At 42.8% G+C, this 18,906-nt stretch overlaps 2 protein-coding genes across 2 annotated transcripts in view; one reads left to right on the top strand and one right to left on the bottom strand.

Annotated features, from left to right (window-relative positions):
* RMC1 (regulator of MON1-CCZ1) overlaps nucleotides 1-5,507 on the top strand; it is a 39,177-nt gene extending 33,670 nt beyond the window's left edge. The window contains exons 15-20 of the mRNA XM_044666567.1: nucleotides 2,716-2,835; nucleotides 3,247-3,324; nucleotides 3,617-3,721; nucleotides 3,827-3,895; nucleotides 3,980-4,205; nucleotides 5,354-5,507. Coding sequence (XP_044522502.1) covers nucleotides 2,716-2,835; nucleotides 3,247-3,324; nucleotides 3,617-3,721; nucleotides 3,827-3,895; nucleotides 3,980-4,205; nucleotides 5,354-5,433 — 678 coding nt within the window. The 3' untranslated portion in view covers nucleotides 5,434-5,507. The remainder of the gene's footprint in view (nucleotides 1-2,715; nucleotides 2,836-3,246; nucleotides 3,325-3,616; nucleotides 3,722-3,826; nucleotides 3,896-3,979; nucleotides 4,206-5,353) is intronic.
* A 99-nt stretch (nucleotides 5,508-5,606) lies between these two features.
* Nucleotides 5,607-18,906, bottom strand: part of NPC1 (NPC intracellular cholesterol transporter 1) — a 59,131-nt gene continuing 45,831 nt past the window's right edge. Inside the window, exons 19-26 of the mRNA XM_044682985.1 lie at nucleotides 18,177-18,367; nucleotides 17,819-17,934; nucleotides 15,477-15,606; nucleotides 13,115-13,315; nucleotides 10,164-10,395; nucleotides 9,148-9,261; nucleotides 6,994-7,156; nucleotides 5,607-6,063 (exon numbers count right to left, since the gene is read on the bottom strand). Of these exons, the coding sequence (XP_044538920.1) occupies nucleotides 5,981-6,063; nucleotides 6,994-7,156; nucleotides 9,148-9,261; nucleotides 10,164-10,395; nucleotides 13,115-13,315; nucleotides 15,477-15,606; nucleotides 17,819-17,934; nucleotides 18,177-18,367 (1,230 nt within the window). The 3' untranslated portion in view covers nucleotides 5,607-5,980. The remainder of the gene's footprint in view (nucleotides 6,064-6,993; nucleotides 7,157-9,147; nucleotides 9,262-10,163; nucleotides 10,396-13,114; nucleotides 13,316-15,476; nucleotides 15,607-17,818; nucleotides 17,935-18,176; nucleotides 18,368-18,906) is intronic.

The raw sequence follows: 18,906 nt of genomic DNA, 5'->3' as shown, positions 1-18,906 counted from the left end.
ATATATATATATATATATATATATATATATATATATATATATATAAACATAAACCCTTGATGTAAGTGAACCACAATGAAGCAAGGGATGACTGTATCAGTTTCCAGGCAGAAGAAGGGTAAGGGCTAGGCAATAGGAGTTAAGTGACTTGCCCAGGGTCACCTAGCTAGGAAATATCTGAGGTTAGATTTGAACCCAGGACCTCCTGTCTCTAAGCCACCCAGCTGCTCCGGTACTTCATTTTCAAATCCAGAGGTGTACCCTTTGCCTTTCTTTTTATCTCCATCATTTAGCACATTGCCTGGCACAGAGTAGGCCTTAATAAATGCTAATTGACTAACTGACTCTGTGACTAGGAATCTGTCTAGCACTAGGAGCTGAGCTTTCTCTTCTGGCTTCAGAGCTGACTTGTTTCTTACACCAACTTTCAGCTTCCTGTGGCCATTAAATCTGGGCCTACACAGCTGAAAAGACCATGGGGTCTAATTAACTGCTGGAGGGGAAACAACAAAGGCCCAGGTAATTGGGAGTGGCCTTGCTCTTCCCACTCCTCACACGCACCTCATCTGCAGAATGAGTGCATCCAAATAGTAAGGAGGGCTCTCATTCTCTAGCTCCCACGTCAACCCACATCTTTCCACTGACAGACCCATGAGTCATTTCTCTTAAGGCAAACAAATATCCCTCAGCCCTCTTACATTTCCATTATTGCAGCACAGTATGTCAGGCAGCAAGCATGTAGCTACTAGGTGCCCGACACTGTGCTACAGACAGAAATGAAATGTTTCCAGCCCTTAAGGAGCTTATGAGCTGCTGTGCTGGGGGTAAATCTGAGAAGGCTTCATGGAAGTGTTGCTGGAGCAACTTGATGGCATGGAGGGTGCCTAGAGGCAGAGGGGGAAGGGATGGCCAGGGCTCAGGTAGGACACGGTGTCACACGAGCAACAGCAAGGCCAGCTTGATGAGTTTATGACTGAAAATGTTGGTCAGATTGGGAAGAGCTTTAAAGGCCAAACCACGGGGCTCAGCTTTGATCTTAGGGGTGATTGGGTACAGGGGAGCGACTGAGTCACAGGCACTTTGGGAAAACAATGCTGTGGATTGGAGGGTGGACGAGAGGCTGGAGACCAGCAGCCCATGGAAGAGGGAATCATAACAGTCCAGCGAGATGTGCTGAGGAACTATGGTCGGGGCCAGGCAAGCAGAAATGGACAGATGTGAGATTGACTTTGGACACAGATGACAAGAGGTGGCAACTGATAGCATGCGTAGGGGTGAGGGAGAGGGACAAGATTGCAAAACCTGGGCTTTGGTGGCGGTCAGTCTTTTTTCCACAAGTGTCTAACTCCTTGTGACTCATGACAAAGATACTTGGCAAAGACTCTAGAGTGGTTTGCCCTGGCCTTCTCCAGCTTATTTTCCAGATGAGGAAACCGAGGCAGACAGAGTTAAATGACTTGGTCAGGGTGAAACAGCCAGCAAATCTCTGAGGCCAGATTTGACTCTCGAGGCTTCCTGACTCCGGCCCGTTGCTTTATCCACTTTGCTATTTAGCTGCCCCAGAAAACCTGAAAAGAAAATTTGGAATTGGGTGGGGGGTGGGGTAGAGTTCTGTTTCAGACAAGTGTACCTATGTGATCCATTTTGACATCTCTGGTAGGCAGTTAGATTTTTGAATGAGCTAAAGATAATTCTGGGAAATCTGGCCTCAGAAGCTTCCTGGCTGTGTGACCCAGGGCAAGTTACTTAGCCCTGATTGCACTCTTGTGTCTTAGAACTGATAAAAGACAGAAGGTTAGGGTTATAAAAACAATTAAGCAGTGGCCTCCTGAAGTGGGGCTTCCCACTCCCACCAAATCCTTTCTTCCTGTGTACTTCTGGGCAGTCTTTTGCTCAAAGGACTTCAGTGGTTCCTCCTGGCCTCCATAGGGAATGGGGATCGGAGGCGTCATTGAATCTGTGCGGGGTGCTGTCGGGCCAGGGAGGCCCCTCTACCAGGGGAGGTTGGCACCTTCTCTGCTTTCGAGTTGCCCAGAATGAGGGGTCAAAATAACTTGTCCACATGTCAGAAGCCAGATTGAAAGTCCATTCTGTCTGGTGTCAAGGCCAGCTGTCTCGTGGGCCTCACTGCTCACATCCAACATAGAAATATGTGCCTGGTACTCAGGGGTCTCCCTTCCCAACCTCCCATCATACCCTTCTGGGTCCCAGCTAAACCTGTTGTCATCCCCCACAGAGCTTGCCATGCTCCCACTCCCCAGCAGTGGGTATAGGATCTTCTCCCCTGGTACCTCCCACTTTCCCTGTAGTCTTTTTAGGATTATCCTCTACTAGGCTGTGATCTTATTGGGTGTAGGACATCTTATCCAAACTTTGGGACATGCAGCTAGGGTTCCTTTCTAAAACCTTCACCCAGCTGCAGCAGTCAGTGCTCCAGAATCAGAGAGCCGGAGCTGGGGGACCTCAGAGGGCACCTAGTTCAGCCCACTCATGAGAAAGTGGGGTTGGGAAGCTCAGCAACTTGCTCAGGGTCCTGCAGTCAGGAAGGAGGATCAGAACCCAGGTGGGCAGATCCTCTTGGCTGTGATCCACAGGCTGCCCAGTCACACACTCCAGCATATTCTCATGTGTTTGTATCTTGAGCTTGTGGTAGATAGGCTCTCTTGCTTTGAATTAGTGGATGGGTCATAAACTGTTCCTTTCCTTCTACTTCAGGTAGTGGAAACAGGGCAGAGCCGTAGTAATCCACCCCTAAAAAGGCCTGTTCGGTCCCAAGCCGTTATTGATCAGTCTGATATGTACACCCATGTTCTCTCAGTCTTCACAGAAAAGAAGGTTGGTAAACCAAATTTTCATTTATTTACCTTCTGCTCAGGAAATAGTATTTCCAGAAATAAAAAAATTAAGGAAGCAGGTTAATTTGTAGTATAATCTAATCTTTCCAATACCTTGAGTTAGTCATAGCAGAGAATATTGGGGAGGGCCATTTAGCAGAACTCAGATAGTAATCCCTGGACAGAATGGTGATCTGTGTGATCGACCACTCTTTAGGGACGAGAGGAATGGAGCAACGGGTCATGATCCATAACCTTGGATAGCAAAACCAGATGGGAATTGATAGGGTCCAGTGAACAAGATTATACTGTAACATCCTCATTTTGATCCAGAACTCTATATTGATAGCTCTCCCTTAGTTCTTTTGACATAAAATTCAACTCTAGTAATTTTTTGTCCTTTTCTTTATAGGAGATGCCTCATAAGTTTGTAATAGCAGTCCTAATGGAATATATTCGTTCTCTTAACCAGTTTCAGATCCCCGTTCAGGTATTTTTAAAGAAATATTAATTGTCAAATTTAAAAAAAAAGACTTTTATAGCTTGAAGTGTCATATTTAAAAATTAAGACTGTTTTATCTTCAATTCTCCCTTCTGGGTGAATTTGAGGAGCATCAAATATGGTTCCAGAATGCCAAGACCTCTTCCCTAAAAAGAGCAGGGCCTTCTCTCCCCTGATGGGGGGCAGGGATCCCAAGATGCATCTGACTTCCTTGTAGTCACTGCCTGCTTGAAGGGAGCCTCCTGGGTGACATAGCCTCTAACCTCCTTCTCTCCCCCAGCATTACCTACATGAACTTGTCATCAAGACACTGGTTCAGCACAACCTCTTTTACACCCTCCATCAGTTCCTGCAGTACCATGTCCTCAGTGACTCAAAGCCTCTGGTAGGTGTTGTGTAACCCAGTGACTTTATTATTCACTATTATGTTCAAGTGTCACATCTGTGTTCATCTTTAATACTGGAGAGCATCTGAAAAACTTTCTTCTAGGCCTGTCTGCTGTTGTCCCTAGAAAGTATTTACCCCCCTGCTCATCAGTTGTCTCTGGACATGCTGAAGGTAAGGATAATAGTTGATGCTGTTGGAGATTCTGGCTAGGAGTAAGTTTTGCTTGCATCTCAACAGCCTCTTCTCTCTTTTCAGCGGCTTTCCACAGCCAATGATGAAATAGTAGAAGTTCTTCTTTCTAAGCACCAGGTGTTAGCTGCCCTAAGGTTTATCCGAGGTATTGGGGGACATGACAACATCTCTGCTCGAAAGTTTCTAGATGCTGCAAAACAAACTGAAGATAATATGCTTTTCTATACCATATTCCGCTTTTTTGAACAACGAAATCAGCGTTTACGAGGGAGCCCAAATTTCACACCAGGTGAGAGTAATAAAGAACAGAAAACAGCTGGTGGAGTATATGCCTTGGTAACTCTAGGTGGTGGTGATTGTTTTTAAATAGCTGTTTGAGAAGTTCTACATACACACCATATGTCTTAACAAAAGAAAAAAGGCTTCCTTGGAAAAACGAGATAACATTCTCTATTTAATAAATTAACTTTAAAAAAAAATTCTGGGGGCAGTTAAGTGGCTCAATGGATTAAAAGCCAGACATAGAGATGGAAGGTTCTGGGTTCAAATTTGGCTTCAGATACTCCTAGCTGTGTGACTGAGCAAGTTACTTAACCCTCATAGTCTAGCCTTTACTGTTCTTCTGCCTTCAAACCAATACATAGAATTGATTCTAAGATGGAAGGTAAGGGCTTTAAAAAATAAAAATCTAATGTAAAACTAGAGAACCCCCTTTAAGGAGGCTTGAATAATGGATTTTTTAATGGGTCCAAGAAATTTGGCTAGTCTGAAATTAGTATCTCTACCAGCAATGTCAGTTCTGATGAAACAACTGGATATAAAGAAAAATTCATGAAGACCGGATTGTAGGGTGGTTTCTTTTCTTAGTCCTGATTGATCATTCAGATGGCAGCCTGTTTCCTGTAGTTTCATGCTCGGTGGTAGAAAGTCCTCTTATCCAAAACTGTAAGATTTTTTTTTTTCAGGCTTTCTTTAACATTTCAGACTCTTAGTTTTTGCCTTAGTTCACAAACCTTTAAAAATCAACTAATTAGGCCGTAACTTTTCTCTAAGATGGATATATTAATGGATAAAGGCTCTACGTTACTTGCAAGTCAAAGCAGAAAGTGTGAAAGCAAGAGTGTTGTATTTTCAGTGGACAGGCTAGTCTTGCACCTCTCCTTTCCTCTCCAATTAGTAAAGAAGGGTGATCTACTTATCTCAGTGTCTCTCTACTGATAGGTTTTCATATTAAGTAGTTGTGAAATTACATTAAACACGTTATAGAGAAAAGGAAGCTCAAAGCTTTAGAAACAGTCTTTTATTAAAATAAGTTAAAACTCTTCCTACATATGTAACAACTGCAGGTGTTCATTCTAGTCTTATCTTCCCCACCCATTTTTAATCTGAAATCTCTAAATGGTGACCTAACAGTCTTTATTTTCTTTTCCTTTACAGGAGAACACTGTGATGAACATGTTGCTTTTTTCAAACAGGTTTTTGGAGACCAAGCTCTAATGAAGCCTACAACTTTTTGAAGTCATTTGCTAGTTTTTACAAAAATTGTACAAAGTTAATTTATTGAATTAATAAAGCTCTTTGAACTACAAAATGTTATAATAAAGTATATATATATATATTCACATATATATACACACACACAATATTCTGAAAAGTTACTAAAAATATGGTACAGAACCTGTATGAATGGCTTTTTCCCTAAAAGTGGAGGGAGAAAAAAATTGCATTGATTTGTTTTTTGTTTTTAAAAAGTGGCAGTGAGCAGTCTATTCTCATACCCACCAATATTGGCCATCACGTTTTGCTTACAGAGAAGTAATATCTTTCTTCTAGCTTCTCCAGAATGTTTCAGTGTCCTACTGACGTATTCAGACTTCGTGATGCTGCTTCACAAGTCCGGGTTTAGCATTCCTGAGTTTAAAAACCACATCTGAAGCTGTTGCTGTTCAACAGTGGTGGTATTAATGATGTCCAGTATGGAAACTAGTCATGCCTATGCCACAGTTCCCAAAATACCGTGACTGTCCCACACCAATCCGAATGACCTCTCAGCAGCCCAGAGGACTAGAAGTTAAGGAGCCGTTCTCGTTCAGTGCCTCTGTTTCGTTCTTGAGCAGCGTGACGCTTAGTTTTATTTATTGATGGTCCTATTGGAGGGAGGAAAATAAGTTACAGTTACTGGTTTTTCCTCACAGTGCTATCAACTGAGTCTATTTCTTCTTAGAAAGCAGAATCATTTTAAGAATATGAAGTAGGTGCTACTATTATCCCTATTTTATAGACGAAGAAACAGAGGCAAAAAGAGGTAAAGTGACTTGCCCAGAGTTGCACAGCTAGTACGTGTCTACAATAGAATTTGAAGTCAGAAAGATGAAGAAGATAAAGTCTTCCTGATTTCAAGCCCAATCCACTATGCCACCTGGCTGCCTATTTAAAACTAATAAAATCCTCCATTTCATCCTCTTCATACATGCTTTTCTGAGGCAGCTTCACACACAGTGAATGAAGCTGGTCCAAGCTCATAGGGATAGTTTAGTCCTACTAGGAAAATATTGCCTCAATTTAAGCCCCTCAAGCTAAAAACAGTTAAAAGGTAGAGTAGGGAGTCATAGTCTACTTCAGTGTTCTTATTCTAATCCCCAAAAAGTGAAAAGGTAATTAAAAAAAATGCTGATACCACTACAACGTTTGCTAACACCATGAATGATCTGGCTACATATTCTTCACCAATCATTTACTTAAGAATGTTTTAAGTGCTAGTAGAGACCAGTTGAGACTCATTTAACCAGAATTTGATTAATGTCTCATCTGGAATCCCTTCTACCTCCTGGAGGACCAGCCAAAGGGAGGGAATTGACAGAAATTCTTGCTTTTTGAACACGTGTAATTTACTAGGGTTGGCACTGTAACAATGAACAGTTATGGCAACAAAATCCCTCATGTAAAAATGAGAATTCCTTAAAGTGAATACTAAATATAAAGAAACACTGGTAAAACTTTGAAAATATTCTAAAATGCTTTTGTGGCACTAAGTTTTTTCAAGTTTACACCCATAAAAACAATTTCAGAATCCTTACCTATGTAACTAAGTAAGACAGGAAGGAATATTAAGCCATGGGTGGCTCCCAGCAAGACCATAGCGAGGTACATCCGAAAATAAAATATTTGGAAAATTTGAGATCTGGCAAAGGCCAACACCACAATCCCTCCAAATTTTGTTAGTGTAATTCCACTGAAAACCTGAAGAGGAAATATGGAAGTTATAGAAGCAATCAATCAAGGTAAATAACTGAGTACCCTCCTCCAGCCTCCTGCACATATCCCGATCCTGTAGGAGTAATCTAAGAGTAAGAGCTCAATTTAATAAAGATTACACAACAATCAAAGGTAATGGGGCACACCATAATGACAGGCAATTAAAAGCCACTGATAATCCCAACTCTTATTTAAGTCATTCAAATCAAAACTTCTTAATAACCAAAAATAGAAATGGGGGTGGGAGTGGGTAGCAAGTGATAGGCAACTATACCATAAGTCATAATAAAGTAAGTACATAGCAGAATTACAAACTGGTATGAAAGAATCAAGAGAGAGAACACATAGCTGGGAGAGTTTAGGGAATGTTTTATGGCAAAGGGGACATGTGAAAACTTCCCTTCTTCCAACTCAATAGGAAACAATTGGGATCACATCACCCAGCTGCGAGAGCACCATGCTGAACTGGCTAGGGTAGAGTGTGTGTTAAGAACGTCATATAGTAAGGAAGGAAAAGGAGGCTCAAGATAAACCCAGAAAGAACCTTATTTTATAGAAGAGCAAACAAGCCCAGAAGCAAAAATTATTTGCCCAAAATCACATAAGAAATCAGTATTGGAATTTGAACCCAAGTCCTTTGATTCCAAAACCCAGGGCTCTTTTCACTATATTATGCTGTTGGGAATCAGATTGTAGCCCAACATTCAATACTTAGCTAAGGGAAGAGATATGGAAGGGAGGAGAAGAGAGAGAGAGAGAGGGAAACGGAGAAAGGGAGGCTGAGAAAGAGAATGTGTGTGTATATGTGGCAATGGGAAATCACCTAAAGTTGTAGGGGAGGGGAATGATGTAAAATTTGTGCATTAGAAAATTGCTGATGGCAGTGTGAGGGATGGAATGGAGAAGACAGAGACTGAAGGTAAGCTGACCAATTAGGCAGTTATTAAAATACTTAAAAGAGGTAATGAAAGCGGCAAGGGGGTTCAATGCAGAGACCACAGAGTTAGAAGTCAGAGGACATGAGTTTGGAGCTCTAGGCTTCAAGTTTCCTCATCTAAAAAGAGAGACAGTCACACCAGATCACTTGTAAGAACCCTTCCAGTTCATATTTAGGCTGGCAGTGGTGGAAGTAGAGAGGTGGTGAGAAGGCTGAGATGTCACTAACAGCCAATCAGTAGATCCAGTGACCTTTTTTGTCCTTATCCTCCGCACTCTGTAGTGTGTGATGTTGTAGACACCAGATCTGTCCCAACTTAACGAGGCCTCTTCACTCTACACTGTCCCCTTGGTATCACACTTAATGTCATGGCTTCAGTGGTCACTTTTATGTAACTGACTCTCAAATCAAGGGAGAAATGACCTTTTCCTGTTTGAAAATGTCCATTTCATCCTTAAATCAATTATGATCCCATTTTGACCAAACTTTAGATAGAAAAGAATTGCCCCAACAACCAAGCATTTATTGGGCACTTAAAGGACTTAGCCCCATAGCTAGAAATGGAGTGTTAAATTTAGACCCATTAACATAAATTCAAGCCACTGGAAAGCAACCTGTAATTTATGTTTTCTAATCATGAGATGAATTTCAAAGTTATGTTTGAATACTGAATTCTGAATTATTTCCTTCTTTCAACCAAGCTATGACATCTAATCAGCCATGACAGACAAACTGAAGCATCTACTGTGAGTGCTACATTGAATTTTTTTTTTTTTCAACCAATAAGCAGGCCAGGCCTGTGCTATGTGTTGTGGAGATGAAGAAAGGTAAGTCCCTAACCTCAAGGAGCTCATGTCCTACCATGGGAGACAATAACTATCACAACCCAATACATCCACCAGATGGAAGGTAATCTAGAAGTGAGGGGGCTGCTAGCACATGCTCTCCTTGCACTACGGATATGTAGAGAAGATCCTCTGCCCTGCTTTCTTGGAATTTCAGCTGGTTGTCTGTCCTAAGGGCTAATGAGAATACTTACACAACTTCCCATGTTGGACAGGGCCTCGTTGGCTCGTGCTACCCGGCTCCCCTTGGTGCTCACAGTAAATGCTCTGGTTATGTGACTACAGAACTCCACAGAGATACCACAACTCTGAAATGAAAAACAACTTGAATGAAGGGAAGCCTGAGAAAGGTCAGACTAAGGTACATACTCCTCCACTCCTCAATCTGGAGCTTGAAAGAGGTTTCTAGAACTTTGGGGTGGCAAATTTGCCCTAAATGGCCCCATTTAGATCACCACCTTCATTCTCCTCCTCCTCTATTTCTGTCTGTCACTCCCCTCCACACCTTCCACCCCCCAAACCTCCCAGCCGATCTGTAATGGGTAAATTAAACACAAAAACCACACAGGTTTGCCTTTTCTTTAAGAGGCAAGTGTCGACCCCACAAGAAAACCACTGACAGCCAAAACAGAAATGGCTCGAGGCTTAAGCCATTTCCTTATATTCTATTACCAGTTATTAGAAGCAGTGAAAATTACCAGTGCTTGGGTACTTTCCCCATTGTTTATCTATTTCTAGATAATGATGCATTTGCAATATTTTAATCTTCTTTTGAAATAGGCCTAATAAGTGGGGGCTAAGTCTTTTCCTAAATTTCACATTGGGATGTTGGACTATTAATGGGGACCTCAAATCTCTCCCTATATTGTACCCAGTTTTTGTAAAGAGAGCATAACTGTTTAGCTGGAACAAGCAAGAATGACATTTCCCATTGTTGGCTGAAAGTTTTAACAATGTTAGGAATAATTCATGAATGTAGTCACAGAACAGAGTGGGGGAATGTGTATGTATTTATCAATTTATGATGGCTACATTATGAATACTCTTCTCAATGATCCCTCCATTGGCCAACCTTGGTGTTCTAATTGATTTTCTCTGTAGTTACGAAGGGCAGGTAGCAGTTTTGCCCTCTTGAATATTTTAAGATGTCATACAGTAACCTTCCCAAATAAGCCGTGGGTACCAAGGAACTGGGGGATATAAAACTCACCATTACCAAGTTGACCAAGGAAACAGCATTCAGACTGATGCCCCAGAGCCACATAACTCCAAGCATGTTGACCAAAATCATAGCAATTGTAACACACATGATCACTGCAGACCACAGATCACAGCCTAGGAGAACTGTAGTCACCAAGAATATGGCTCCCAGGGATACTCCGAGGTTGAAGATTGTGTCATCCACAATGGTCAGGTATTGCTCATAGAAGACATAAAACACACTGCAGGGAAGACAAGAACCAGATGGGAGGCACAGCTAAGTTCTACTTTGTTCAACCATTTTTGGCTGACTACCTTGAATGTCACAAAAGAAGCAAAATGAAAAACAACTTATCTACTTAGGTTTGGGGGCCTTTTTGGATATGTTGTTTTGCTATAACTTCCTAGTTTCCCTACAAAGTACATAAACCAGTTTTTTTTGTTTGTTTGTTTTTTGTTTTTTAAACCCTTGTACTTCGGTGTATTGTCTCATAGGTGGAAGAGTGGTAAGGGTGGGCAATGGGGGTCAAGTGACTTGTCCAGGGTCACACAGCTGGGAAGTGGCTGAGGCCGGGTTTGAACCTAGGACCTCCTGTCTCTAGGCCTGGCTTTCACTCCACTGAGCTACCCAGCTGCCCCCCCCCCTTTTTTTTTTTTTGCAGTTTATTGTTAACAGAAAGATAGAATATTCTTACTTAAATTGTTGTTTCAGATGTTTTCTAAGGCAAATAAGTTGAATCTTTAATCTTTTAAGAGGACTGATTTGACAACCATAGAAAAGTTTAAGTTACCGAAAATGTATTATTTTAAAAGTAAACATAAAAGAAGCAATGTGGTAGAGAGGCCAGAAGTTGGCAAGCCTTGGATTGAATGTTGCCTCTGATACAGCCCTCAGAGAAAGGAAGTTAAGGAACCAACGAGACAGGAAACGGATTCCACAGGCACTGCCCCCCTGGGCAGCTTGGGCAAAGTAAGAAACTATGATTGGATGATTGGTGCCCGAGATGTGTCATGAGAGCTAGTGGGTGGAGAAAAGAGCTTATAAGTAGAGACCAGAAGCTAGTCTGGGTCTTTCTTGGTGTGCTTGTGGAGAAGCTGAGGGGACACTTGTTGGAGTTCAGCTAGAGGCTCATAAAAGGCAGCCATAGATTAGAAAGTTAAGTGTCCCTCTGCTTCTCCTCTACTTTTCCCTCTCTTTACTGCTACTTCTACTTTGATTTAACAAAGTTATTAAGCTACTACAAAAGCCTCATAATTTTAGATATTACAGGTAGTTACCAATCTGTACTGCTGATGGGATTTTCACATGGGAGGTTCTTCTGGCTAATAAAATTAGTGGTTTAGGAGCCACCCCTAACCTTAAAAAAGTCTGAGATTTATCCATGCTATTGTTCTTTAAAACCTACCTTCCATCTTAAAATCAATACTATGTGGTTCCTAGGCAGAAGAGCATTAAAGGCTAGGCAAAGGGGGTTCAGTGACTTGTCCAGGGTCACACAGCTATCAGTATCTGAGGCCAGACTTGAACTTAGGACCTCCCATCTCTGGGCCTGGCTCTCCATCCACTGAGCCACCCAACTATTCTTTTTTTTTATTTTTTTTTATTTTTTTATTTTAAACCCTTAACTTCTGTGTATTGACTTATAGGTGGAAGAGTGGTAAGGGTAGGCAATGGGGGTCAAGTGACTTGCCCAGGGTCACACAGCTGGGAAGTGTCTGAGGCCATATTTGAACCTAGGACCTCCCGTCTCTAGGCCTGGCTCTCAATCCACTGAGCTACCCAGCTGCCCCCCCAACTATTCTTGAAGGGTTTGTCTGTGGCATTTCTTCTGACAAAAAAAAATAGTCTCTTCTGGAAACTTACTAAATAAATACTGAGTATTGGTTACCAAAGTTTCCCAGAATGTGGTACCTTTTTCCCTCAAATCACCTGCCAAAAATGAATAATTTTAAGGAAAAGCCAAAGGAGGTTTGGTTTTCTGCTCATAAAGGAAATCGAGCAGATAAACATGAGCTTCCAAGGGGCTTTTGTGCCAATGAGGGAGGGAAGTGTAAGAAAAAAAATGGATATCTATAAAAATATAAGGGTTTTATTGAAAGCCATTTAGAAAAATAAAGCCACATGCCACAAGATTTAGTTCAAATGCCGTGCCATACCTCTGACCCCAAGCTGCTTCGGTAGGAAAGAGGAAGTACCAATCCTGTCCTGAGTTTTTATATCTTTGCTTATGTAATTATACTTCCTGCCCACCTGTATTATGCAATCATGGGAAATGTAGTTTTAAGAGTCCTAAATGTCCACAGGAAGTTTAGACCAAGGAAATCAAAATTAGTTCAAGGACCCCCAAATTTCCAATATCACAGAAGGCCCATGCCCACAAGGCCACGGACTTAGGATCACTGCATAGACACAATGCAGCTGGGCTTAGAAGAGCAGGATCTGATTTCCTTCTCTGACACTACCTGTATGGACCTGTGAATCTCCCCTCTGGGCCTTAGTTTCTTCATCTGTAAAATGGGGTTTTACTGGCTTCCTCATAGGGTTATTTTGACAAGAGTACATTCAGTGTTAAGGCACTCCAGGCCCATGAACCTATGGGGAGGCTTTTCTGGCCACTCCTGCCACCACATCTAAGGGCTATAGAATGACAGGCCTGGGCAGAGCCCCTGAGCCCAATCTCTTTATTCCTTCTAGGAAGAAAATGAGGCCTGCCCACTGTCACAGCCTAAGATCTGAACCCGGGGCCCTTCCTCTCATGCTGAGAAACATGGCAAGTCAGAACCAAGCCCTCTCCTGGTGCCAGTCGCCTTTTACAGCTGGGTAGAGGCGCCAGCCTCCACTCCTGACACGGGCCCACAGCAGCCTGCCCCGGCGCAGGGCCCTCTTTTGCCCAGCCCTGGGCTTCTGCACAACTTGGGTGTGACAGCGCCCCCTAGCAGGGTCTACCACCGCAGTCTCACCTGTACGCAAACACTCGGTAGGGCCGGCCGGCGAGCCCCATTGTGTCGGTGATGTTGGCAGCCACCGTCCTGGCCATTTTCAGGGCATCGATGTAATCGGAGGAGCTGTGGAGCACCGTGTGGTAAGTCATGAAGTACGTGGCTCCCACCTCGGACCCATTGTTTGTGAGGTGGACGGCAGAGCCGTAAGCTGCGTGTCCCCTGAGAGAGAAGCACAGCCATCACTAGGGCGGAGGAGCATCCCCAGGCCCTGCCCCAGAACCCTCCCCAATGCAGGGACTCAGCCAGGCCCAGCTGGAGAAGCAAAGGGGCGTTGTCTCAGCGCTGGGCCCTAGACATCCCCCTTTGTTGTTTGGGGGCTTCGGGCCAGTAGCATTAAAGTATACCAGCCCAGGGAATGTTCTTTATCTCTAGAGCCCCTCTCCGGGCCTCTCCTTCCTGGGGAGAGGGGGGAGTGCGCACGTGGACACTGCTGGAATCCAGAAGGCGAGTGTGTTTATAAGCACACCCATACATATGTGTAACACACATATTTATACTGCTACACACACACTTTTAAATAAAAGTTTTTTATAACTCTCACTTTCCATCGTAGAATCAGTGTACTGACACTATTGATTCTAAGGTAGAAAGGCAGTAAAGGGCTAGGCCCATGATGGCAAACCTCTGGCACGTGTGCCAGAGATGGCATGCCGAGACCACTCTGTGGGCACACATACCAAAGACCCAGTGTGCCCATCCCTGCAGCACAGCGTTGGACAGAGGAAGGTGCGGCTGGGCTGCTCCCTCTCCCTCTCCCCAGTAGGGGTTAGTAAGCAGGTTTCTTCCAAACAGCATCCCTGGCAGGATAGGATTGACCACCCCCCATTCAGAATACAATGGCCTCCTTATTACCTGGCCTGAGTGACACAGAAACAACTGATGTCTTTACTATCAGAAGGAACCGGTGTCTTTATGATGCAGAGTATTTTTGGGATTTGGGGATGTGTCTTCTGAGTTTGTACTTTAAAAATATTCAAAACTGTAGTCTAGTGATTTAGGAATAAGTTTAATGAATCCAAGACAAGGCTAAAAGCCTCTTCCCTGTTTTAAAGCTCCCTTCCCCAGTTTCTTTCACAAGCAAACTTGGGCTTAATTTGCATTCTTCTTCCCCTCACTTCTAATTAGCCTAGTCAATCTGCATGCAAAGGGATGCCAGCCTGAGGGAGAAGAGGTGGGCTAAAGCTCTGGAAAACACAAAGAGTGGCTTGTCAGAGGTAGTAATCAGTCCTGCATCCAGATTAAAACTTCAACTCTTGACCATTTGCTAAAAAGGCTCCTTTGGAGGATACTCCCTTGAGGAAGGCTGGAAGGTGATGGGGTAAATGTGTCAGGATGATGTCATTTAACCCAAGGGTTATATTTTCCTATAAATAAGGAATTTTACTTTAAAGTGGGCCTTTTTTGCTTTTTTTTCCCCCTAGGTTTGAGGGCTTGCACCTCTCACCTCTCCTTCTTCCCAAGCTTGACCATACCACCTGCCCCCTTGCCCAGCAGTCCAATGAGAGTGCTTCCTTCCTCCCTTGGTGGGAAGGACACAGAATGGTCTGGGGGAGGCATGGGCCTCACACTTCATCTCTGAAAGGTTCCCCATCACTGGGCTAGGCAATGAGGGGTAAATGACTTCCCTAGGGTTATATAGCTATAAATGTTAGCCACTATTCTTTTTCTGGACAAGTAGTTTTAATTTTAATTTTTCACCTCTTATCTACCTCATTTTCACAGGAGCACTCTGAGGGAGAAGAGAAAGTTTACTACCACAAAGCTGCCCGGACTAAAATGCTAATATTCTAAGTTTTCTACTGGACCTGTGTGGAGTAGAATCTCGGGGTCTGCACCCCAAAGACACTCTAATGAGCAGACAGGAGAGTGGATAAGTTGCTGGCAGAGACAATGCAGCCTTGATTAGGAAGGGGGGGGGGCACTGCTCTGAGTAGTCAACTCAATAGCAATGTCCCCATCCTTTCCCCTTTCCTAATCAAGGCTACATTTTCTCTGTCAGCATCTTATCCAGTCTCCTGTCTGCTCATTAGAGTGTCTTTGGGGTGCAGAACCCTAAATTCCATTCACACAGACCTAAAATAGAAACAGTCCAGTGATTCTCCAGGATCATTTGAGGACCCCTGGAGGTCTCCCTGAAGACCCTTTCAAGAAGTCCATGAGGTCACCCTATTTTCAATTACACAGCCATATAAATTTCTGTGAGGCTAACTACTGATAGACATAGCCCACATAAACAAAAGATTTCAGTCATTTTGAAAGTATTAAGGGATCCTAAAACCAGGAACACTGTGACCTGATCAAAGAGACCAATGGCACTCACCCTTTACCACATTTAGGATTAGGGTTATCTGAAAGAAACATGGGCAGAAATTTCATGAAGTCTTCGCCCTGAGGCCTCCTTTTGCCCTCAGGAGTCAAAGGTCGACAGCGAACACAGGACGGGTCAACAACTAGAACCAACAATGATTAAAACAAGGTTTAGGAGTAAAGTTTTGTAAGGTTTTATTGTAAAACACAGAATAGTGATTATCTCTCTATCTACACATGTCCATGCCTGTACAGAGGTCAGCGTACACACACATACAGACAAGTGCACATCTGTATACACATACACAGCAAGTGGAAGGGCAGATAAAAAGGCTCAAAGACAATTCTCTGTTCCCCCTTTCATATGTGAGATGATGGGGGGGGGGTGTCACTAACAACAGCTACAATGAAACATATTCTCTTGGGAGAATGCCTGATTAAGCAGCTGGACACCTGCCTTCATCTGCTAAATACTAGCCATTAGATGGAGCAGGAGGCAGAACACTGAACTTTCATTATGGTTTTTTTTTTTTTTTTAAATTTTTACCCTCTGTCTTAAAATTGATACTCAGTATTGGTTCCAAGGTAAAAGAAAGGTAAGAGCTAGGCAATAGAAGTTAACTGAATTGAGGGTCACACAGTTAGGCCATGGCTGAGGGCAAATTTGAATCCAGGACCTCCCATCTCCAACCTGGCTCCATCTACTGGGCCACCTGGCTATCCCACTAAACTTCCTGAGTTCAGTCCTGTCTCAGATATTTGCTAACTCTGTGACCCTGGGCAAGTCACTTGATCTCTTTCAATTTGTTTCTTTATCCATAGGTGGGATTAATAATAGCACTACCTTCCAGGGTGGTGGTGAGGATCAAATGAGATAACACTAAAGTGCTTTGTAAAACTTATGATACTATAGAAAGGCTTAGTACTTAATAATGTCCCAATTCTTTTTCTTTTTTTAACCCTTACTTTCTGCCTTAATTTCCCTTTTAAGACAAGGGCAAGGGCTAAGTAATCAAGGTTAAGTGACTTGCTCAGGATCACACAGCTAGGATGCTCTGAGGCTGGATTTAACCCATTTCCTCCTGATTCTGGGCCTGGTGCTTTACTCTGTCACCTTGCTGACCCCTGATCAATTCTCAAAACAAACATGGAGAGGTGGTGAAATGAAAACTGGAAAGTGACCCAAAGAGAGCATGGTGAGACTGATAGGCTCCCCCAAGCCCTGGGGCAGACACTTGCCACAGGCTTCCAACTAGGCTTCACTTTCCTTCCCTACCCAACCATTTCAGTTCTGGGAACTGCCCTTGGGGTTGCCACACTGGTCCTGACTGTGCCCAGAAGGTCCTGGCCATCCTCTTCCCACCCTGTTCTGATGCCATAGGCAGAGCCTTCACCCCCCCCCCCCCATACCCACCCTCTGCCTTTCTAGAGCCTGGGCTGTCTGGGTTCCAGCCCCCCGCTGGTGTAGGGAACTGGATGAGAAGCCTTTAGTCCTAAAGACCTGAAGTCTCAATTTAGGGCCTTGTGGTCACAGAGCATCAAGAGGGGCTAAATTACTTGTCCAAGGTCATTAAAGCAAACTCTCTAGAACAATCATTTAATCCAGCTAATGTCATCTTGGCCCTAGAAAGCATGTGCCCATGTACTTGGGGTTCCCCTCACTAGCTCTCACACACCCCCAGACTGTGGGCTCCCTCACTGGTGTGACTCCCTGCAGGGTCAGCATGGCCTCACTATACATCTGAGAACGAAGCACTTACCAGAGTGCTTAGCACAGAGTTACACATAATAAATGCTTTTTCAGTTATCCATCTTTCACAGGGTCTCAGATGCAGAGCTAAAAAGGATCCTGAAGGTATTTTGGACCCTTTCCTGGTACTATATGTGGCTAAAGAAACTGAGGTGGAGGGAGGTGAAATAATTTGCTCAAAGTCAAATAGAGACAAAGAGCAACAGAACCAGGCCCTGAATTGACATTCTCCAACTCCAAAACATGGAACCACTTTCTTCTATAAGCGATGATTTCTGGTGAGTCAAACTATATTCCAAGGAATAAAGAATTTATGCTTCTTATTTCAAAAAAATTGGATGTCTTAAAGTAGTTCTAAAAGTGTCTACTAGATGGCTGTTTGGAAGAGCAATAGAGAAATAATCCATAAATGTCTAATTTTAACCCATGAAATATTCAAATATCTTCTAGAGAAATGATATGGGAAATTATAAAATGGTTGAAAGATATCACTCTAGAATAATTTAATTTCAATAGATTGTATAAAACTTTTCATTTAATAAAAATGGCAAAACTTAAAAATTTTAAGATGCTCAAAGAAAAGGAAAACTTTGAGAGGGTCTTACCTGAAGCATTACAAAACTTGTCTGTCCTATTATAAATCCGACAACAGGAAGACTGAGGCTTAATCCAATCAAAATAGTCATCAATCCAGGAAGAGGGGGCAAAGCCTATCCTTGTGCTGTGGGATGAAAGAAAAATTAATAGCTAGGAGGCCTAAACATCAATTCTTCCATATTATTTTATCACTTTCTTAAGATAAAAAATCAATTTGGAATTAAATTAACTTCTAAAAGTTCTGTTCCATGGAAGCTGAAACTGAGCACACATTTTTGCTTCCAATTACCCAAGCAAATGTATTTTTTACTAGAATGAGTTTCACATTGGTTGTATTGCAGTGATGGAGAATAATGCAGTACTTACTAATTATCTAGTTCTGCGGCATTAAAAATTTGTTGCACAAGTGAATTGTTGTTACATCCCATTCCTCCACACACCATGTTCTGCCCTTCAAGAGAAGTATAGTCATGTCCTTCTTCTAGCACGAAGTACACAGGGGGCCCTGCATGTAGATACTGGTTCAGGGATTTGAAATAATCTAGTACATAAGAGTCCTATAAAAAAAAAAAAAAGACCACATAATAGATTAAAGTAGAGAAAGAGCAAGGTAAAACTCTGGGGTAAGAAAAATCATTAAAAGACCATGAGGCAACTGCTACATGACTCAGTGGATAAAGAGCCAGGCCCAGAGATGGGAAACCCTGAGTTCAAATATGACCTCAGATATTTCCTAGCTGTGGGGCCTAGGCAAGTCACTTAACTCCAAATGCCTAATCCTTATCATTCTTCTGCCTTGGAACTGATACTTAGTATTGATGCTAAGAGAGAAGGAAAGGGTTAAAAAAACCCATAGGAGTGCTGCAAAATCATGATCAAACTTGGGGCCAAAAAAGAGATGAGAAACAACTTCCCCTTTCTCCCCCCCCCCCCAATTTTTTTGCAGAGGTGGTGGAATATGGATGTAGGAAATACTGTGAATATTACACTTTTTTGATATGTTGGTTAGTTCTGCTGATTTGTTTTCCTATTTTTTTTATTCTTTAAATAAAAAGGATGACTCTTTAAGAAGGGAAGAAGGAAGGATACACTGAAA

This window comes from Gracilinanus agilis, chromosome 1 (assembly GCF_016433145.1).
Source record: "Gracilinanus agilis isolate LMUSP501 chromosome 1, AgileGrace, whole genome shotgun sequence".
NCBI classification, from domain to species: domain Eukaryota; kingdom Metazoa; phylum Chordata; class Mammalia; order Didelphimorphia; family Didelphidae; genus Gracilinanus; species Gracilinanus agilis.
The sequence above is the reverse complement of the archived record's forward strand: the minus strand, read 5'-3'. Positions and strand labels throughout refer to the sequence as shown.